The 20,082-nt window shown below is 40.5% G+C and overlaps 1 protein-coding gene across 4 annotated transcripts in view; it reads left to right on the plus strand.

The window, feature by feature from the left end:
* The window catches only part of LOC145347814 (cytosolic phospholipase A2-like), a 173,788-nt gene that overhangs the window by 99,574 nt on the left and 54,132 nt on the right, over positions 1–20,082 (plus strand). For all 4 annotated transcript variants that reach the window (XM_080195701.1, XM_080195700.1, XM_080195699.1 and 1 more), the window contains 3 exons: positions 2,570–2,718; positions 7,005–7,121; positions 16,218–16,255. In XM_080195701.1, coding sequence (XP_080051827.1) covers positions 2,570–2,718; positions 7,005–7,121; positions 16,218–16,255 — 304 coding nt within the window. The remainder of the gene's footprint in view (positions 1–2,569; positions 2,719–7,004; positions 7,122–16,217; positions 16,256–20,082) is intronic.

Below are 20,082 nucleotides of genomic sequence, written 5' to 3' on the forward strand. Positions count from 1 at the left end.
ACTCATCCATCTTATCCAACACTGTTACATGTCCAGTTCAGATTGGCGGTAATCAATCCTTTGCCAACTTAATCACTGCTGTCCTGACTATCTCAGTGACCTTTTTCCCTCTTTTATGCTTAGTTGTAGAAACAACACGTCTTGCAGACCATTTGCTTTTTGTAACTTGGACCTCGTACATTCCTTCAAGATGTGGTGTATGCTTCACTGCACACCACACCTCTGGTGTTATTTCTACACCACAGGCAGTCTTTTTATTATCCCTAACTATTACTCTGTTAGCAGCAGCGAATCTTATGCCCTATGTTTGTGACTAAACTCACAGTTGTTTCCATAATGTGGGTTATCAATGTGCCTGGCTATATCCAGTCTACCTGACTTTAAGCTATTTCTCTATGGTGTACAGATATATGTGTTAACAGCATCTTTACCTGTTGCTCACATGCAGAAGCATAATTGATCCTAGATATTGGGATCTTGGTTTTAACCTGAACTGATGCAGTTTTGTTTTTTTTTGGGTTGTTACCTAGGATTTCAGAATATAGCTAGATTAGGTTGATTAACGAGCGAAACTCATGTGAATGGGTAAGGATAAATTTACAGAGACACGCAGAGAGTTTCTGCTTAGATCTGCAAGGAGTAGGAGCTCTTAAGACCATAAAACATAGGAGCAGAATTAGGCCACTCGGCCCATCGAGTCTGCTCCATTATTCAAGCATGGCTGATATTTTTCTCATCCCCATTCTCCTGTCTTTTCCCCATAACCCCTGATCCCCTTATTAATCAAGAGCCTATCTTTCTCTGTTCTAAAGACACTCAATGACCTGGCCTCCACAGCCATCTGTGGCAAAGAGTTCCACAGATTCACTATACTTTGGCTGGAGAAATTCGTCCTCATCTCTGTTTTAAAGGATAGTCCCTTTAGCCTGAGGTTTGCCCTCTGATTCTAGTTTTTCCTACTGTGGAAACATCCTCTCCACATCCACTCTATTCCAAACCTTGCAGTATCCTGCAAGTTTCAATAAGATCCCCCTCATCCTTCAAAACTCCAATGAATCCAGACCCAGAGTCCTCAACCGTTTCTCTCTCTCTCTCTCTCTGGAGATTGCAGTTTTGGACCTGCTGTAAAAAAGGTATATCTCTCCAGAGATGTTCTGGTGGATTAGCAGCCTGCGTACCAACACGTAAGCCTGTTGTTTGCTTACTGATTTTGGAAGAGGAGTTTACCTCTGTCAGGGATTTTGCTTAAATGGGAACTAGACAGATAGACTAGCAGTTAAGAATAATATCTTGTCATGTTTAAGTATTCCAATTGGTAAAAGTTATGCTAATTCTTTCTGTTTATAGTTAAACTGTATTGTTAAATAAAGGTTGTTATAAGACTTCTTAGTCGGTCAATAGAATCACACCTGGATTGAAACACCTTATCCTCATACTAATGTGAAAATCAATAATAGTGGGGCCTAGTCTCACTTCATATTAGTTTCATCGAGTTCCTGCTATGGTCCATAACACACGTGTACCATTTTGATAATGTCCGCAAATTGTCCGGTAAATCAGAGGATGCACTAATAAGAATCACATTATGCCATGCCAAACATTGTGTATTATTGTTCTGTGAAGTTTAATTATTGTTAAATAAACATTGGGAGAGCTTATAGATCAATTCAAATGTTTTTGCTATTAAGTAAATGCTAATAAATTTTTAGATACTAAAGAAGTCAAGGGAAGAGGAGTGTAGAAGATCAGCCATAATCTTTTTGAATGACAGAATAGGCTCAAAGGGGCAAATATTTTGATTTCTCTTTTTTTCTTATGAATAACATAAGGCCCTCTCATTATTAATCCTGCCCCCCTCACTGGGAGCCTCTTCACTTACATGACTCCTTGGGAGATATTGTTCTCCCCTTGCCACCTCCTCCCATTACTGGTACCATCTCTCTGCTTTATCGTTCAGGTTGTTCTGCTGAATCTTTTGTGGTTTCCTCCTGTTACACACTCCCCAATATTGGAACAGTGTTGAGGAAGCAAGTGAGACTTGTTAATTTTCTCATATCAATGATTGATTGATGATGAGTGCCAGACGTAACAGGATGTTCCAACCTGCCCTATTGGCATAATTTAGTACTGGACTAAAAATATACAACATTGGGGGGAGGAGAATAAACGGTTGGCATGGGAATTGAAACAATTGACTTTCGTGTGGTAAGAGTGTTTTTCTATGAATTTGGAGGTATTTTGCATGTTTAGGAGGGTGGTTAATAGGAATTTAACGTGGACTTTCATCAGACAGGTTACAACTGACTCATGAGTACCTATGACCTTTGTAGACGTGAGAAATGTGAACTCAAAACTCCCAAACCAGGAAAATTGAAAGGGAAGTTATTCCATTCACGAACATCCAGAATTGTCACCCTGAAGTTAAAACTTGCACCTAAATTTAAACACATAAATGATTTACTCCAGAAAATAATGAATGAGATGAAAGTAAGGGATTGAGGAGCAGAGATGTACTGCTGTGGAGGTAGGAATTTTGTGCAGTGACATTTTTGATGTTCCATCTATACAGTTGATACTCCTGACCCTTATGTGGAATTGTTCATCGCCACGGCACCAGAGGGCCGAAAACGGACCAAGTATCTTAACAATGTTGTCAACCCAGAATGGAACGAAACATTTGAATTTCTTCTTGACCCAAATGAGAAGAATATTATGGAGGTAAAGCTTCTTCATTCAGATTATTTAGATTTTGATATTGAATTCCATGTCCGTATACATTGTTGATTATTGCTGACGCATATTAGAAGTAGATTATGTTGTATGGAGATGCCACAATCATTGTGAGAAGTTGCACTTGAGGAACCTCAAAGTTGCACTGACAACATCTTCATGAAATAAGCTGCTGTCAGCAAATATTTGCAGTGAAGATGCATAAAAGTCATTGCTGTCTTACTTAGATCACGTGATCCTGATTGAAATGGTATTCTATCTCTCCATGGGAATAGACAATTTTCTCCCTTGGGCCTTTTCCTTTACTCAATGAGATCATAGTTGATCTACGATCAAAATCTACATGCCTGTCTTTGCCTCATATCTCTTAGTAACTTTGATTGCCAAAGATGTATCAAACTTGATTTTAAAATTAGCAATTGAGCTAGCATCAATTTGTAGAAGGGAGTTCCAAGCCTCTACCACCCATTATGTGTAGAAGTGTTTCCTAACATCACTCCTGAAGGGTCACCCTCTAATTTTTAAACAACGTCTCAAATTCTATCTCCCTAAGCCCACAGTATCTATCCTATCTGTTTTTAATATTGTGAAATTTTCAATCAAATATCATTTAATCTTCCAAATTCCAAAGAATTCAGTCATAGTTCCAACAATCTCTCCTCATGATTTAATCCTTGAGGTTCAGGTATCTTTCTAATAAATCGGTGCTGCATTGCTCACAATGCGCCTGGTGTGGTATAACTAGGGTTTTGCATTGCTGAAATTTGACATCTAGTCTCATGTATTTTAGTTCTTTACAAATAAAGATCAGCACTCCATTAGCCTTCTTGATTATTTTCAGTACCTGTTCATAATATTTTAATATAACAATTTATATATCTGGATCCCCAAATCTTGTTTGGTCTCCACTGTTTTTAGCCTTTCATCATTTAGAATATAGTCCATTCCACCCTGCGGACGATCTCGCATTTGCCTACATTGGAATATATTTACCACAGTTTTGCCTATTCACGTCATTTATTAGTATCTCTGATACTTAATGCTTCTATCCACACTGCTTGCAAAGCCCCTGTTTTTTGTGTCATTGGCAAATCTGGATGTGTGACTTTCTATCCTACCATCAAAGTCGTTAATAAATGCAATGAATAGTTGCAGTCCCAAAACACATCCTTCCAGGACATCAGTATTCATATTCTGCCATTTAGAGTATCTGTCCATTGACTCTCTCTGTCTCCTGTCCCTTAGCCAAATTCCTAACCAGGTCAATAATTCACCTTCAATTCTGTGAACTTCAATTTCAGCTAAAAGGCTGTCATGAGGAACTTTATTAAATGCCTTCTGGAATTCCATATGAATAACTTTCTCCTGTCCACTGCTTTAGCCATGTCTTTAAAGAGATGAATAAGATTCATCAGGCATAATCTACTCTAAGTAAATCCATTTTGACTTTCTTTGATCAGCTGAAACATGTTAATAGAATCATAGGATCCTGACAGTACAGAAGGAGGCCATTCAGCCCATCAAGTTTGTACCAATCGCATCCCACCCAGGTCCTATTCCCGTGACCCCGCACATTTACCTGCTAATCCCCCTGACACCATGGTCAATTTAGCATGGCCAATCAACCTAACTTGCACATTTTTTGGACTGTGAGAGGAAACCGGAGCATCTGGAAGAAATTCATGCAGACACGGGGGAAAGTACAAACGCCACACAGACAATGACCCAAGGCCAGAATTGAACTTGGGTCACTGGTGCTGTGAGGCAGCAGTGCTAACCACTGTGCCACTATGCAGTGTTAAGGTCATCTTACCCTTAATTATAGACGCTGGTAATTTTCTGACAACAAATGTAAGGCTAACTGATCTATAATGTAGTTATTACACCTCACTTTTTTAAATGTTTAACTTTACAATCTAAAGGAATGATTCTTGAATCAAGAGAATTTGGAACATTTCACTTACACACCTTCAAAATCATAAGATGGAAACTGCCTGGTTGTGGGCATTTGACATTTATTGGTGCCATTACTTTTGTTCATTACTGTTATTTGCTGATGGTAATAAGTCTCTGTTTCCGATCCAATATTCCTTGAATAATGACCTCTTCCTCAATTAATAATATTGACATCAAGCACTTCTTCCCTTATCCACCATTTTTTTGTTCTTATTAACAGAATCATTGGTTTCAAAGAGCCCAATTGTTCCTAATCATCACTTTTACCCTAATACAATTAGATTTTTTTGATATCCCTCTAATTTTTTCTTTACTCTTTTATTACAACCTTTACTATCTGGTTTCTCACCCATTTGTTTTTTAATATCTTTCCTAGTTGCTAGGATCTGCACTATTTTGCACCTTTTTATGCTTTTTTTTAGTTTCTTGTTGTCACTTACCCCACTATTTGTCTTTTTCGAAATGGTTCTGCACATGTTAAATTCCCATTTAACCACCTGCCACTAACCTTGTTATTTTACCATTAACATAATTGTTTCATTTACTGATAACACGTGCTGTCACTGTGTTTTGAAGTCAGCCTTTCCTCGATCTAGAATCTGAGTGTCTGTTTCACAATTCTTCCTTTCAGTTGCTATATTAAACTTGATTGTTTAATAATCATGCAATGTTTTCTGTTAACTAAATCATTACTCAATCTAATAACAAGTTTCCTTGTTGGTTCTCAGGCATGTTGTTGCAGAGACTATCCACACACACTCAAGGAATTCATTACCTTTCTGACATGTATACCAATTCATTTGAAAGCTTATCCCAGCTTGTATGAAAAGTAAAAACCTTCATGAAATCCATTCTGCCTTTACCAAGTGGTTGTCTAATCTCTGCACTTATACAAAGCTGCCGCTTCCCAATTGCTCTAGATCTTGAAGCACGAGTGCCACAATAGCCTTAAATCCTTTCCAATTTTTAAAATTCTACCTGTAAGTCTGCAGTGCCTTTGTATCTCTTATTATGTGATCCCTTATCTTTGAAGTGATTGAATCTTTAACCATTAAGGACAATGTAAGTACCCCTTCTGCCATTTTCTTTCCTGTAGATCTTGTAACCTGTAACGTTTAGTTCCTGGTTTTGACTGCCTTGCAGTCATGCTTCTGTGTTGAATTTGTGCCTACAATTTGTTCAGTTTATTCCATATATTCCATACGTTAGTATACATAACATTTACTTGTTCCACTGCCTTAGTGTTTTACTCGTATGTCTCTTATTTCTCTTAATGACTTTATGACTGAAATTTTCCAGTTGTTCACACCAGCGGGATACTCTGGTCCTGCTGCAGTGAACAGAGATTTGGCTAAGTGCCATATTCACCATCCTCACTTGCAGCAGCAACGGGGCACAAACAGCCAGAAAATTCTGGCCTGTATCTCTCAGTTTTCCCTTTGCCTATACTGCCCTGACCAGAATTTCTGATGGTTCTTCTACTCCAGTGCTTCCCAAATTATTTTCCAATGTCCCATTTTAACACATGAAAACCAAAATGGCCCAGACACCAGCAATTTCAAACAGTAATGATGCAGCATAGCAACATTTAGGTTTTACCCTTCCATGCACCGAATCATTAAATTAAACCCACTTAAAACTCTACCTCATTTCTAATGCTTGCCATTACAAATATAAATCCCTTAAAACCATCTTTGTTTTCCTGACACACACACTCCTCATACATATCCCTTTCCCCAATTCTCCTCCCCATGTATGCTCCATTCTTTCAATCAGCAAACCTTCTTCCTAACTCCCCTCCTCCCTATTCACTCAGCATCTCCACTCTGCTTCTACCCTTTTTGTCTTGCTGCCAATACCTCTGGAGAGTCACTATCCTGGGGTGAGTAATACATCTGGCAGACAGGACCATAGTAAGAAGTCTCACAACACCAGGTTAAAGTCCAACAGGTTCATTTGGTAGCACAAGCCACAAGCTTTCGGAGCACTGCCCCTTCATGAACGCCGGCATCTCCACATCAAGACCGGACTATAGACAGCTTGATTCACCATTCACCTTCCTGGTTGAGTTGCATGACTTCTCACTTTTCCCCACACTTGTCTGATTTTGCTTGAGCCATTTCGACACAGTAACATCCCAGGTCCACTCAGTACTCATTGTTGAATATGGTTTTGTAGATTAAAGTGTGCTTTGGATCAGGAATTTAGTCCTGCAGAATGCTAGCGAAGTTACTGTGTAGCCTGCTGCTTGCATGTGGTCTATCTGGATTTTGCTGTGAACACATACTTAAATAATTTGATATTTGTTTCCTTTACAGATTACTCTTATGGATGCAAATTATGTGATGGATGAAACTTTGGGCACTACGTCTTTCAATATTGGAGAAAACATCAGAGTAGGAGAGAAGAAGGAATTTTCGTTTATCTTTAATAGCGTAAGATTTATTTTTCTAGATCATGTATAAGAATGTTACGCTGAACAAATATCCCATAATCCTTGACCAATTCTGCTAACCATTTTCTCACCATACGGCTGCTAACTCCTTGATTTCTTCAGAAATGTACCTTGAGCCAATTTATACTATCTATCTCAATGTCCTTCCCTACTAATACATTCTATTATTATCACACTAAGGTGAAAACGTTCCACCTAATTTCTCCTGTATTCCCAATTTCATAAGTTTAAACCCATCCCCTTAGGCAGCAATTTTTCTAACTCAGTTTTGTCAATTCCTTGAAACATCTTGAACATTTCAATTAGGTCACCCTGAAGTCTGTTCCAGTGTAAATTAAGATAAAGAATTAGGTACCAGTATTCGGACATATACTTGGTTGGCCCTATGTTGCTAAAATGTGGTAAGAAGTCTCATAACACCAGGTTATTTGATAGTAACTATCAAATAAATTGGTTGATTTTAACGTGGTATTGTGAGACTTCTTACTGTGTTTACCCCAGTCCAATGCCGGCATCTCCACATCATGGCTAAAATGTGGGCCAGGTGATGAATGAGACAGGAAGAGGAGACATGAAGCCATAACTTCCATCACAGGGCCTGGAGTGCTTCAGTAGTGCCCAAAATGACATTTTGTTTTAGTTTGTAAAGTTTCCTATAAATCCTTGCCCTTTTGTTAAATTGCCTCTTCAGGTTGATGTCAATTTGGGCATTTAGTTAACTTGATTCATTTGTCTGGTTAATTTCACAGGGAATAAAGAGGGACTGCTGGGACACTGGTTGATAGATAGGAAACAGACATTTGTAATGCAGCATACTGTGAATAAACCTATTATCAGGAAAAGTTCAAGTTTCACACTTCACCAACGCGCTTGAAATTAATATGACATTAACATGGATTTGAGTTATTTTATTCTTCCATGGGATGTGAATATCAAGGCCAGTATTTGTTGCCCATTACTGATTGCTCTTGAGTTGAGTGGCTTGCAAGAACATTTCAGTGTGTAATTAAGAGTCAATCCCTTGTGGATCTAGAGTCACTTGTTGACTGGGGGGTTTCCTTCCCTAAAAGATGTTTGTGAACCAGGTAGGTATTTACAACAATCAGTGATTATGTTGTGGTCACCATTATTGAGACAAGCTTTATATACCAGATTTTTTAACAGAATTAAAATTTCACCAGCTGCTGTGATGAGATTTAAATACACGTCCCCAAAGCATTAGCCTGAACCTTAAGATTGCTGGACTGCTAACATTACCACCACACAACCATCTGCCCAGTGCTGACTAGTTTATAGCTGTTGTGGTTTATTTTTTGCTGCAACCAGTATTAAATGTTCATCTTGTTAGAGTCGAAGAGAAACTTCCCGATGCTTCAGGCATTAAAGATCCTCCAAGACATGGAGTCTTGATCTGAAATATTGGATTAGCCAGTGGCACAAGATACCATCTTTGTCAAGCACTCGAAGCCACTTCAAACATCATTAGGACTCCAATTGCTAATTAAATTATCTGCTAACACTCTGAAGAAGTTGTAAACCATTTTGGCAGCTAGTGTTTGAACTAATGACCTCTTCTCATAAGACGAATAAATATAAAAATAAGCTATTGCTGAGAATTTTTCATGCCATTTCAGTGGAAATGAGTGCACCATGACAAAATGTTACTCATCAATATCCAAATGTTAAACCTTGTAGCTACCTGTTTTAGTGCCTTTAGGCATGTTTAATAATGTTAATCATTAATTAACACTATTATGGATGAAAACTAATCTTACAGCCTGTCATATTAGCCCTGTCTTTTGTCTTTTCACCAAAGTAATATCTTTATGATATAATTGTGATTATGGATATTTTTAAAATAGTTTTGAGAACATGATGATATTTTGTAAAGAGGGCTGTGTGCATGTGTTGTCCATGATTAATTAAACAAGGGGAGTATTAATAGAGACAATTTATATGTGAGCTGAAAGATGCAAAGAATAAAATTGTTAAGTTCCTGCATTTGTAATGAGAGGTTATGGTGATTTAGAAATAAATAAGTTGGGTTTAAAATTTGCATTATGAGGTAAGTAGAGATTTGACTTCACAGCTGTTTGATTTCAAAGGGAAATTCAGGGCTAACAGGAACTTTTACAGGTTTCGTAAGTAAACGGGGAGGTATACTAAATGTTATTGACCCAAATTTTTTAAAGTTTATTTATTATTCTCACAAGTAGGTTTACATTACTGTAATGAATTTACTGTGAAAATTCCCTAGTCCCTACACTCCAGCACCAGTTTGGGTACACTGAGGGAGAATTTAGCATGGCCAGTGCACCTAACCAGCGCATCTTTCGGACTGAGAAGAAACCAGGGCACCCACAGGAAACCCACGCAGATGTGGGAAGAATGTGCAAACCCCACACAGACAGTGACCCAAGCCAAGAATCAAACCTGGGTCTCTGGTGCTGTGAGGCAGCAACAGTGGAGATAATAGGGAAAAATGAAAAGTTCTTAGATTTGGACAAGTTAGAGTTCCAACTCAACTTAGGTAGCCAGACTCTGAGTAGTTTTATTGCTGCTGAGTGCCTGGATGATATGCTTTATTTCACAAGATAGGGAAATGGGAACAACTATTTATTGGACATACTTGATCTTGGAGTCTGCCAAATAACATGTTAAGGCTAGACATGCAATTGGGCAAGGATATAATTGAGACCAAAAAAAGTTAAAAAATTAAATGTTATGGCTCTCTTTTAATGTTTGACTTGTCTCTCCAGTATTGTAACAGTTTTCCTATTTTGGTATTAGCTTGAGGATAAGGTGTTTCACTCCAGGTGTGATTTTATTGATACATTAGGAAGCTTTTGTAATAATAAATTTCATTTAGCAATTGTGATGATACTGTGTCTTTAAGAAATATAGTTCTTTCATGTCGCTTGCAAGGGGTATATTTACAATTTAGCTCTGTTTATATGGTGCTGATTAGTCTGCATCAGGCAGTTTACATGCTGAAAATGCAGACTAATAATTGATCTTAGCTATTGTGGTATTTGATTTAATCTGAGTAAATGCATTTTTGCTTATTTTGGCTTTCCCCCTGGGGTTTCAGTGTAGGGATTTAATTAGGTTGATTAACAGAGATAGTGATGTGTGAATGGGTGGAGCCAAAGTTACAGGGAAAAATCAAGAGCTTCTCTTGCTCTCTTGCGCCTGTGCACGCACACCCATGTGGTCCTGCTAAACCTTAAGGGTAAACCCTTTCGGAATGAAGTGAGGAGAAATTTCTTCATCCAAAGTGTGGCGAAGGTGTAGAATTCATTACCACAGAAAGTAGTTGAGGTCAAAACGTGTGATTTCAAGAGGACTTAGATACATCTCTTGGTACTAAAGGGTCCAGGGGATAAGTGCGAAGGTGGGATCAGGATATTGATTAGCCATGACCATAATAAATGGCCTACTCTTGCTTCTATTTTCTATGTAGGTTTCTGTACATCTACTTAGTGTTTCTGGCTGAAGTTGATTGCAAACTTCAGACTTGTCTTTTACACTCATGCTGAGCACTGCCATCATTGAGGATGGGAGTATTTATGGCAACTCCATGAGTTAGTTGTTTAATTGTCCATTTATGACTGGGCATGGAAGGACTGCAGATTTGATCTGATTTACCAGTTGAGATTGTTTAGTTCTTCCTACAACATGCTTCTTCCATTATTTAGAATACATGTAGTCCTGTCTAGCTTCACCTTGTTGACGTGCCGTTGTTAAGTATGCCTAATGATGCTCCTGACATGTTCTCCAGCACTCCTTATTGAACCAGGTTTGGTATTATGGCTTCATGGTAATGGTAGAATGAGGAAAATGCTGACTAATGAGATTACAGTTGGCGGTTGAATACTGTTTTGCTGCTGATGGTCCACAGAGCCTCATGGTTATCTAGTTTTGAACAATTAGATCTGTTAGAAATCTATCCCATTTAAGATTGTGGTGGAGTGTGTTTTTAATATGATAGTGGAATTTTGGCTTCGTAAGGAATGTGCAATTGTCATTCCTATCAATGCAATCATGGATAGATGCGTCTACAACTGATAGTTTGGTGAAGACAAATCAAGTAGGTTTTCTTTCTTGGTTTTCTCATTATCTGCCACAGATCGAGTCTGGCAGATAAGCCCTTTAGGATTTTGCCACTACTGTGGGTCGTACTACCAAAGCCACCCTTGATGATGGAAATTATGATCCTCCAGAACATTGAAACCCCTGGGTCTAGCATTCCAATTGACAGGGTTGCAGCTTCAGGTTAGAAAGAGGGAGGAAGAAAAAAGAGAACAGAGGAAGCAAAGAACTGGAACTGAGAAGTACTAAACGTAAGGTGAGATGTGATCAGATTTCGGTTCAGGGTAGGAGGGAAGATAAATAAAGTGAAGAATCTGGGGGAGGGAAAGCACAAGTTGAACTGAAGGTAGCACATGGAGGAAGTTGTAAAGAATTTCATATCACCTCTCTTAATGAATTCAGGACATGCAAAACAGTTAAGGTGGGAAGGGAATGAACTAGTTTAACCCATGCTTTCATATTCTATGGAATTCTCTTCTCCTTAGTCGTATGATCTACCAGCTACGCTGACACTCCTGGATATATTGTACCTGCTCAGTGTTTCTCAACTCCAGGGGTGGTCTGCATTCAGGGCCACCACACTTTAGCCAGCAGCCAGCAGGAAAATGCAGGATAGAAATTGAAAGAGAAGATCCAGCTTGAAAAGAGAACCTGCTTGCCATTCTCTCTTATATTCTGGTAACAGCATGGAAGCACACATGCTCTGACTGTATTGAATAAGGCCTTGAATAGGAGAAGCACCAGCTGGAAGATGTGTTAAACAAATGTGGTAATTGCCTGCCAAGTGACCTTAGCTGAATGCCTGGCTGTAACATGCTTTAATCTTCAAGAACATCAGAACAGGACATTTTTATTCTCTCTGCATCTGAAAAGGCCATTTCTAAAATCACAAACATTCACTTCACCTGCAAGTGCTGATTGTAAAGTAAAAAGTTTATTTATTAGTCACAAGTGGACTTGCATTCACCTTGCAATGAAGTTACTGTGAAAATCTCTTTGTCACCACACTCTGGCGCTGTTCAGGTATGATGTGGATGTGCCGGCGTTGGGCACAGTAAAAAGTCTGACAACACCAGGTTTAAGTCCAACTGATAAATCGGTTGGACTTAAACCTGGTGTTGTCAGACTTTCTGCTGTTCAGGTACACTGAGGGAGAATTTAGCATGGCCAATGCACCTAACCAGCACACTTTTGGAGTGTAGGAGGAAACCCACACAGACACGGGGAGAACATGCAGACTCCACACAGGCAGTCACCCAAGTCGGGAATCGAACCTGGGTCCCTGGTACAGTGAGGCAGCAGTGCTAACCACTGGATTGATCCAGTTCTTCAGTTGTGGGACATCCGTGACAAAACATTTATTTATTTTTTATTATCCTTTTTTTTTTCAAAAATATTTTTCCCTTCAACCACATTTGAAGAAGTTGATATCAAGGATCAAAATGTCTAGATGGGGAGAGATTTGGAATACTGGGCCATTGGAACAGATTTTCAGCATGATGAGTGCTCAGCACCCACCGTTGAGAGTAAGCACGTAACCCATCTCCACCCACTGACAGGTCAACTGTGATCTTAGTCTCAACTGAGCATTGATTGGCAGCATGCGGGTCACCCATCCACTTTTTGGATGGAAGTCCTGCCTTAGAGGGTTTAAGTGACAGCTCTCTTGCCCCTCCAGGCGCAGTGCTGCAGTGGCCAGAATAGGTACTGCAGTGCTGTGCCTGAGCCTGGGACTGCAGCTCAGGGGTCTTGGGGGCAGGAGGGGAGGAAATATCCAGAGGAGTCAGGAGGGATGTTGATCTCCACGTTGAGGGTAGGCTGGGTTGGGGTGATGGGTCAGATAGTCAGCACTCAGGTCGCAGAGGGGAGGACAACCCAAATCTGAGGGGCCTTCAGATTAAGGAGACCCCACCCCATCTCCACCTGAGATGGAGGTTTTGACTTTCAGTTTGGCACTCTGCTCTATTATGAGCTTTCCATCTGAGAAAAATGGGAAATGTCTGGGTCGAGGTGAGCAAAATCTGGGAGGGAATCCTGTCCATGCAACTTTACAGCCTCGCATCCCCGCCTCTGAACCCACCAAGAGCGAATGCAAAATTCTGGCTATAGAAGTTTTTTTAAATTAAGACTGGCTTTGCAGGATGAAAAGGAACAGCAGTTTTGGTGGTTTGGGCAGTCAGTGATTATGGGTCATTGATTTCAAATTGGTATTAAGAAAGACATTGGACAGATTAGTAGAGATTTCTTTCTATCGAGTTGTTGAACACTGGAATAATGAGCCACAGAGTTTGGTATGGAAAACAGTTTTTGCATTTTTAAAAACACTGAGTAAACATCTGAAGCAGTGAAAGAGAGCAGGGTATTGAGAATAGTATTGGATTTCGCTGGAAAAGAAAAGACTTGATCAAACAAAGCGGCAAGTGTTCCACAAATACCTGATTCTTAACTGGTCCCTTTCTGATTCTGCAGTATGTATCTGAAAGAAGTGTTCTCTCTCTCTCTCTTTCTCTCTGTTCTCTCTCTTTCTCTCTGTTTTCTCTCTGTTCTCTTCTCTTTCTCTCTGTTCTCTTCTCTTTCTCTCTGTTCTCTTCTCTTTCTCTCTGTTCTCTTCTCTTTCTCTCTGTTCTCTTCTCTTTCTCTCCGTTCTCTTCTCTTTCTCTCTGTTCTCTTTCTCTCTAACACCCTCTTCCTTTCTTTCTGTCTTCTCTCCACCCCCCCCACCTTCTCCCGCTCTCTTTCCCCCCGTCTCTGTCCCGTTTTGGGTGCAGCTGGTCACTGCTCTCTATTTAATAGCATCCTCCCAGTTCTCCCTCCCTGATGTTTGTGATGAGATTGCAAATGAAAGCACGCAGATAGAACAACCTTCATTGGCAGATGTTATCTCTCCCTGAGGGCTGCATTTAAATTCAGTTAAAACAGAGATTTGCAGTCTACCATATCATAACTGATTCAAAATGGGACAACAACCTCCACTTTCATCCAATTAGGACGATGATGTTAGGGGACTTATTTTCTATAGTTCAGAAAAGGTTGTAGAAAAGTCAGCGTTCCTTTCCTCATGTTAGTAATGCTGTAGCTGTCTATATTATCACAGAATAGTTTTGCCCTGACTTTTGGTAATGAGTGATGGATAGCTGATTATATGCAGGATCGCCAGTGCTGGCCTAGCCCTTCTTAAAAGCTTCCCGGATGCACATAAATGTATTTTCTGACAGGAGACACAGGTCCCAATAGAGCGTAAGAGCGCTACCCAGTAATTAGAATAAATATATCTAATCCTGCAGCTCATTAATACAGACCCTGTGGATTTGATGAATTACTTCTGTCTCACGTTAATCTGGTCAAGGTTTTAGCCCCTGATCACTAAACCTTAGATCTATTATTAGTGTCACAAGTAGGCTTACACTAACACTGCAATGAAGTTATTCTGAAATCCTCTGGCGCCTGTTCGGGTACACTGAGGAAGAATTTAGCATGGCCAATGCAGCTAACCAGCACGTCTTTTGGATTGTGGGAGGAAACCGGAGCACCTGGAGGAAACCCACGCAGACACGGGGAGAATGTGCAGAGTCCGCAGAGACAGTGATCCAAGCCGGAATTGAACCTGGGTCCCTGGAGCCTAGAGGCAGCAGTGCTAACCACTTTGTCACCCGCTGAGTGTCCGATAGTTTCTAAAAATCATAGGACAGAAAATGAAGTTTTCCAGGAGTTTTGACACAAAAGCCATTATTGACCAGCAACATATCACTCTGAAGTGAGTGTGGTGAGATTTTACCCAATAGTGCTACAGTGATGACCTAAAGCCAAACCATCAAATAAAAGCTGAACAAAATTTCCAAAAATTCCCCAGCGCTGCAAGATTTAGATAAGGAAACTTTTAAAGAGTTGAAACATTTTTGATGCACACCCAAGAATATCATATTAATCCTTTTAAATATAAATAACAAAAATAATTACTTTTCTCAAATAGGAACATGAACAAACTACATTGAAAATAACTGAAACTTTTTAAAATTACACAGATTGAGAATATAAATGTGAATTCACATTGCAGACTCTGGGGAGGACAGTTCAAACTATTTAAGGAAGTAATGTAGATATAGAAAGCAGTCTAACAGGAGGATTTGGTTAATTTACTCAGAAGAAAAGAGTACAAAAAAGATTTACTAAGATGCAACCGGGACTTGATCTAAGGTTTATTTATTATTAGTGTCACAAGTAGGCTTACATTAACACTGCAACAAAATTACAGTGAAAATGCCCTAGTTGCCCACATGCCAGCGCCTGTTCGGGTACACCGAGGGGGAATTTAGCGTGGCCATGGCACCTGACCAGCACGCCTTTTGGACTGTGGGAGGAAACCAGAGCACCCAGAGGAAACCCACACAGACACAGAGAATGTGCAAACTCCACATTGACGGTGATCCAAATCAGGAATCGAACCCAGGTCCCTGGCGCTGTGAGGCAGCAGTGCTCACCACTGTGCCATGCTGATGGATAGACTTTACACTTTGTTCACCCTCCATTTGGCTGCATGCAATGTTAAGAAATAAAAGCTGGAAGCTTCTGAGATCAGTTCCTGTTCTGCTGAGTTTGCAGGTTTCAGCCAAAGCAACAGCAGAGGGCACTACTGGCTTCAGCAACCTGGTCTACAGATGTGAAAAATCAATTTGTGTTCCCACTCTCAGTTACTACTGAGTGACTCCCACTGGAAATGTGTGTGTTGGGTAAAGACCCAGTTAGAGATGCCACTGATGCATTCAGTGGTAGAATATCATGCCAGGACTTGTCCCAGTTTATTAGCCAATTTCAAAATACAGCTTTCAGGAATTGGGAATAAAAATTGAAAACAATTATGATTTTATTCATTTGGCTGTAATGGTTGGAGATCAGTTCCCAATGTACCTCAGTTGTGAACAGAGATTGCCACACTGCCCCACTGACTCCAGACATCATACTAATCATTTCATTTAATCTTTTCCAGGTGACCGCTGTATTTATGGAAATGTACTTAGAAGTTTGGTATGTATCCTGATGAAGCTGAATTTTAAGCTAAGCTGTCTTTGTGATTGAATGTGCAGTTGGGAGTGTTTAGTTTAAGTAAATGTGCCAGTGATTTCCAGGATGGTTTCTCTGATCTCTGACTGTATTCTGAGCAGGAAAGACTCAGGAGGAATGGCAGAAATGGTCATTTCATAGAATCATCGAATCTCTACAGTGGAGAAGGAGGCCATTCGGCCCTTCGAGTCTGCACTGGCCGCACTCCCACCCAGGCTCTATCCCTGTAGCCTCATGTATCCCTGTTGATCCCATGACACTAAGGGTCAATTTAGCATGGCCAATCCACCTAACCTGCATATGTTTGGACTGTGGCAGGAAACCAGAGCAATCAAAGGAAACCCACTCAGATTCTGGAAGAATGTGCAAACTCCACACAGACAATGACCTGAGGCTGGAATTGAACGTGGATCCCTGGTGCTGTGAGACAGCAGTGCTAACCATTGTGCCACTGTGCCACCCATTTGTGTTACTCTCCAGTGTTCCTGCCAATCATACAGCAGGAGATCAAGGAACCCCAGTGGAAATTCAAACTCGTGCTCTGAGAAGGGTGCAAATACTTTGTAAGAATAGAGAAAGTCTTTTAAGACATGATAAATTAGCCCTTTTTATTTGATTTTGAATGCCATTTACCCTCTTCTTTCCATACACGAGCTCATGTGACGAATGTTAACAATAGCCATGACTCAGACTATCTAAAGGCAGCTGAGAAACCTGGGCTAATATTTCATACAATTCAATTTCTTGCAAAGATAAATCCAAATGGATTCAACAGTTGGAGAGGGGTGGAGATTAGGATAATTTAACCATGGTGCACAAAGCTTTACTTTGCAGTCTTGCATCTTATTCTTATTTGAAGATTTCTTACAACAAGGATTTAATATTGTAATGGAAATTATCTGGGTTGGAGTGTTGGGGGAAGTTATATAAAGTAGAAGAGGTCAGGAGCTAGCAGGAGAGGGAATTTAGGGAGGGGGGATGTAAGGAACTTGGCTGCAGGATGAAAGGGAAAGTAAGAGTGGGAAAAGAAAGGAAGATGGAGATACAGTGCTGTCACCATGTGGGCAGGAGTAAGTGAGCCATGTCCTTCAATGTATAAAGCAGGAGGTGAAAAATCAGAAAACAGGAACAAATAAGAAATGGGTTTGGCAAAATATTAACCTCCCTCAGGATTATAGCATTTGCTCTCCCACTGAAGCCACTCCATCAGTGCTCTTTCTGTTGGCTGTTAGCTGACCAGCCCAGACTGCTGCCACCCATGCAAAGGTGGTGCAGTCTGAAGCTGCAGTGGGCTTTTTAAAGCCAGAGCTGCCAGACGGTGTGCTGCAAGGTCAGCTGTAGTCTCCACAGTGCGAGGGGCAATAGGCCAGGCAAAGGCACAGTATAGGAGAAATAGGCCAGACAAAGGCATTGTGTAGGAGCAATAAGCCATGCAAAGACACATGGAAGACAGGCCCAAAGAGAATGCACAAGGGGACCTTACTATGGAATATTGGATCTTTTTAATAAATTAGTTTTTGTGTGGGTTTTTTCTTGGCTTTTATTTTAACATTGATGATCTGTGACAGACAGAAGCTAAGTTGTGGGTTTGTTTGGAGAATTGGGTTTGTGTTTACTGGTAGTGTAGTTAGATATGTTAATCACAGACTGCTCGGTTGGAAAGAGTAAACGTTGTGTTGCTCCATCTGCTTGTCTACATGGCGGTGCAGGCGGTGCCTCATTTATGATGGAGTTGTACAGAATAGAACAGACCAGGGTGAATTGATGCTCCAAAGAATACTTCACGGTTCCCCCAGAGCAAAGCAGGCAGTGGAAGCGTTACTTGAACCGCATAACACTTTGCTCAGTGTGATGCCTGTTGTAACAGCTAGTTCTCATTATTTGTATACTGGCCTTGTGTGGGTTGAGTGTGTAACAGAGTCACGAGTCAGCTAGTTAGCAGATTGCTGCTTGACCGGGACTATGTGATGGCTACAACACCAATGGAACAGCAGACTGACGCTGCCTGCTCCTAGGGTACATTCAGCAACATGATATGTTGAGCATGGCCACACACGAACTGCACATTCAGGGAGTGGAAGCCTTTGCAGTTGTTCTATGTCATCATTTAGATGCTGTAGCTACAAAGCCCATAAGTGTACAATCAATGGCACCCTGTGCCACGGGAAATCCACCATTCTGACAGAGCCACAAGCACACTGGCCTGCTTCTGGCTGCTCAGAGAGAACACAGTCTACTCCCCTTCCTGGTTTCAAGAGCTCTGTCACCTCCCTTATATAGCATTGTGTGGCAAACTGGGAGGTGATGGAAATGTCATTGGCTTCAGCCTGGCAGCATGTCCGTGTGAATAAATTTGTGGCCTTGAGGTCACCTTCACCTCCACCACTGTCTTTGCCATGCTCTGACGCTGTTGATGTATCTGAAACTGTTGGCAGATTTCAGTGAGCACCTTAATAAAATGGGGACATCATACACACTGTTCCTCACTGAGAACGAGGGCAGGGAACTGCTCCCTGAAGACCATGGATGGTGACAGCTGCCTGCCGTCATTATTTCTCCCTCTCCTACGCCTTCCTGTGTGAGCAGCTTGTTCTCCTCTTGTGTCAACCTTCCTGTCATGATTAGTGCAAACCAAGAATTGGGAGCACGTGGTTAACCAGAACTCTTGAAATGAGAACAAAATCTTTGTCATTTATAACACTGCTCCAACTTCACTTCATCAACTTTAAAATGCAATAGAAAATTCACAGCAGAGTTACACAGAGCCAGTGTAAATCAATCACCAACTAACCTGCCTGTGGCAGTGATCCCTATAAATAACACTGGGAGGCCCTCCCCGCCGCGCCGCCCTTCCCACTGCATCACCCTCTGCTAAACTACTTTCTATGTCCACATTACTTTGAATAGTTTGAACTGTCCTCCCCAGAGTCTGCAATGTGAATTCACATTCATATTCTCATAATCTGTGTAATTTTTAAAAAGTTTTGGTTATTTTCAATGTAGTTTGTTCACCTTCCTATTTGAGAAAAGTAATTATTTTTGTTATTTATATTTAAAAGGATTAATATGATATTCTTGGGTGTGCATCAAAAATGTTTCAACTCTTTAAAAGTTTCCTCACCTAAATCTTGCAGGGCTGGGGAATTTTTGGAAATTTTGTTCAGCTTTTATTTGATGGTTTGGCTTTAGGTCATCACTGCAGCACTATTGGGTAGAATCTCACCACATTCACTTCAAAGCATATGATATGTTGATGGTCAATAACAGCTTTTGTGTCAAAACTCCTGGAAAAATTCATTTTCTGTGTTCTATGATTTTTAGAAATCATCTGATGCTCAGCAGGTGGCACAGTGGTTAGCATTGCTGCCTCATTGCTCCAGAGATCCGGGTTCAATTCCGGCTTGGGTCTCTGTCTGTGGGGAGTCTGCACGTTCTCCTTTGTCTGTGTGGGTTTCTTCCAGGTGCTCCGGTTTCCTCCCACAGTACAAAAGATGTGCTGGTTCATGCATGCCATGCTAAATTCTCCCTCGGTGTACCCGAACAGGCGCCAGAGTGTGGCGACTAGGGGATTTTCACAGTAACTTCATTGTAAACCTACTTGTGACACTAATAAATAAACTTAAAAAAATTCTAAAACTTGATATTCATTCCTGTGTCATATTCAAACAAATTCAAATGTCACTGTATCTGATATTGAGCCAGCATTGGCAGTCTGCTCTTAGAACACTACCCATACAATTCTCAAGATGATGGTTACTTGGAGGCCTGGATATTGCTCAGCCAGTGATATC

The sequence above is a fragment of the Carcharhinus amblyrhynchos genome, chromosome 9 (genome assembly GCF_965287045.1).
Source record: "Carcharhinus amblyrhynchos chromosome 9, sCarAmb.v2.hapA, whole genome shotgun sequence".
In the NCBI taxonomy this organism is placed as follows: Eukaryota; Metazoa; Chordata; class Chondrichthyes; order Carcharhiniformes; family Carcharhinidae; genus Carcharhinus; species Carcharhinus amblyrhynchos.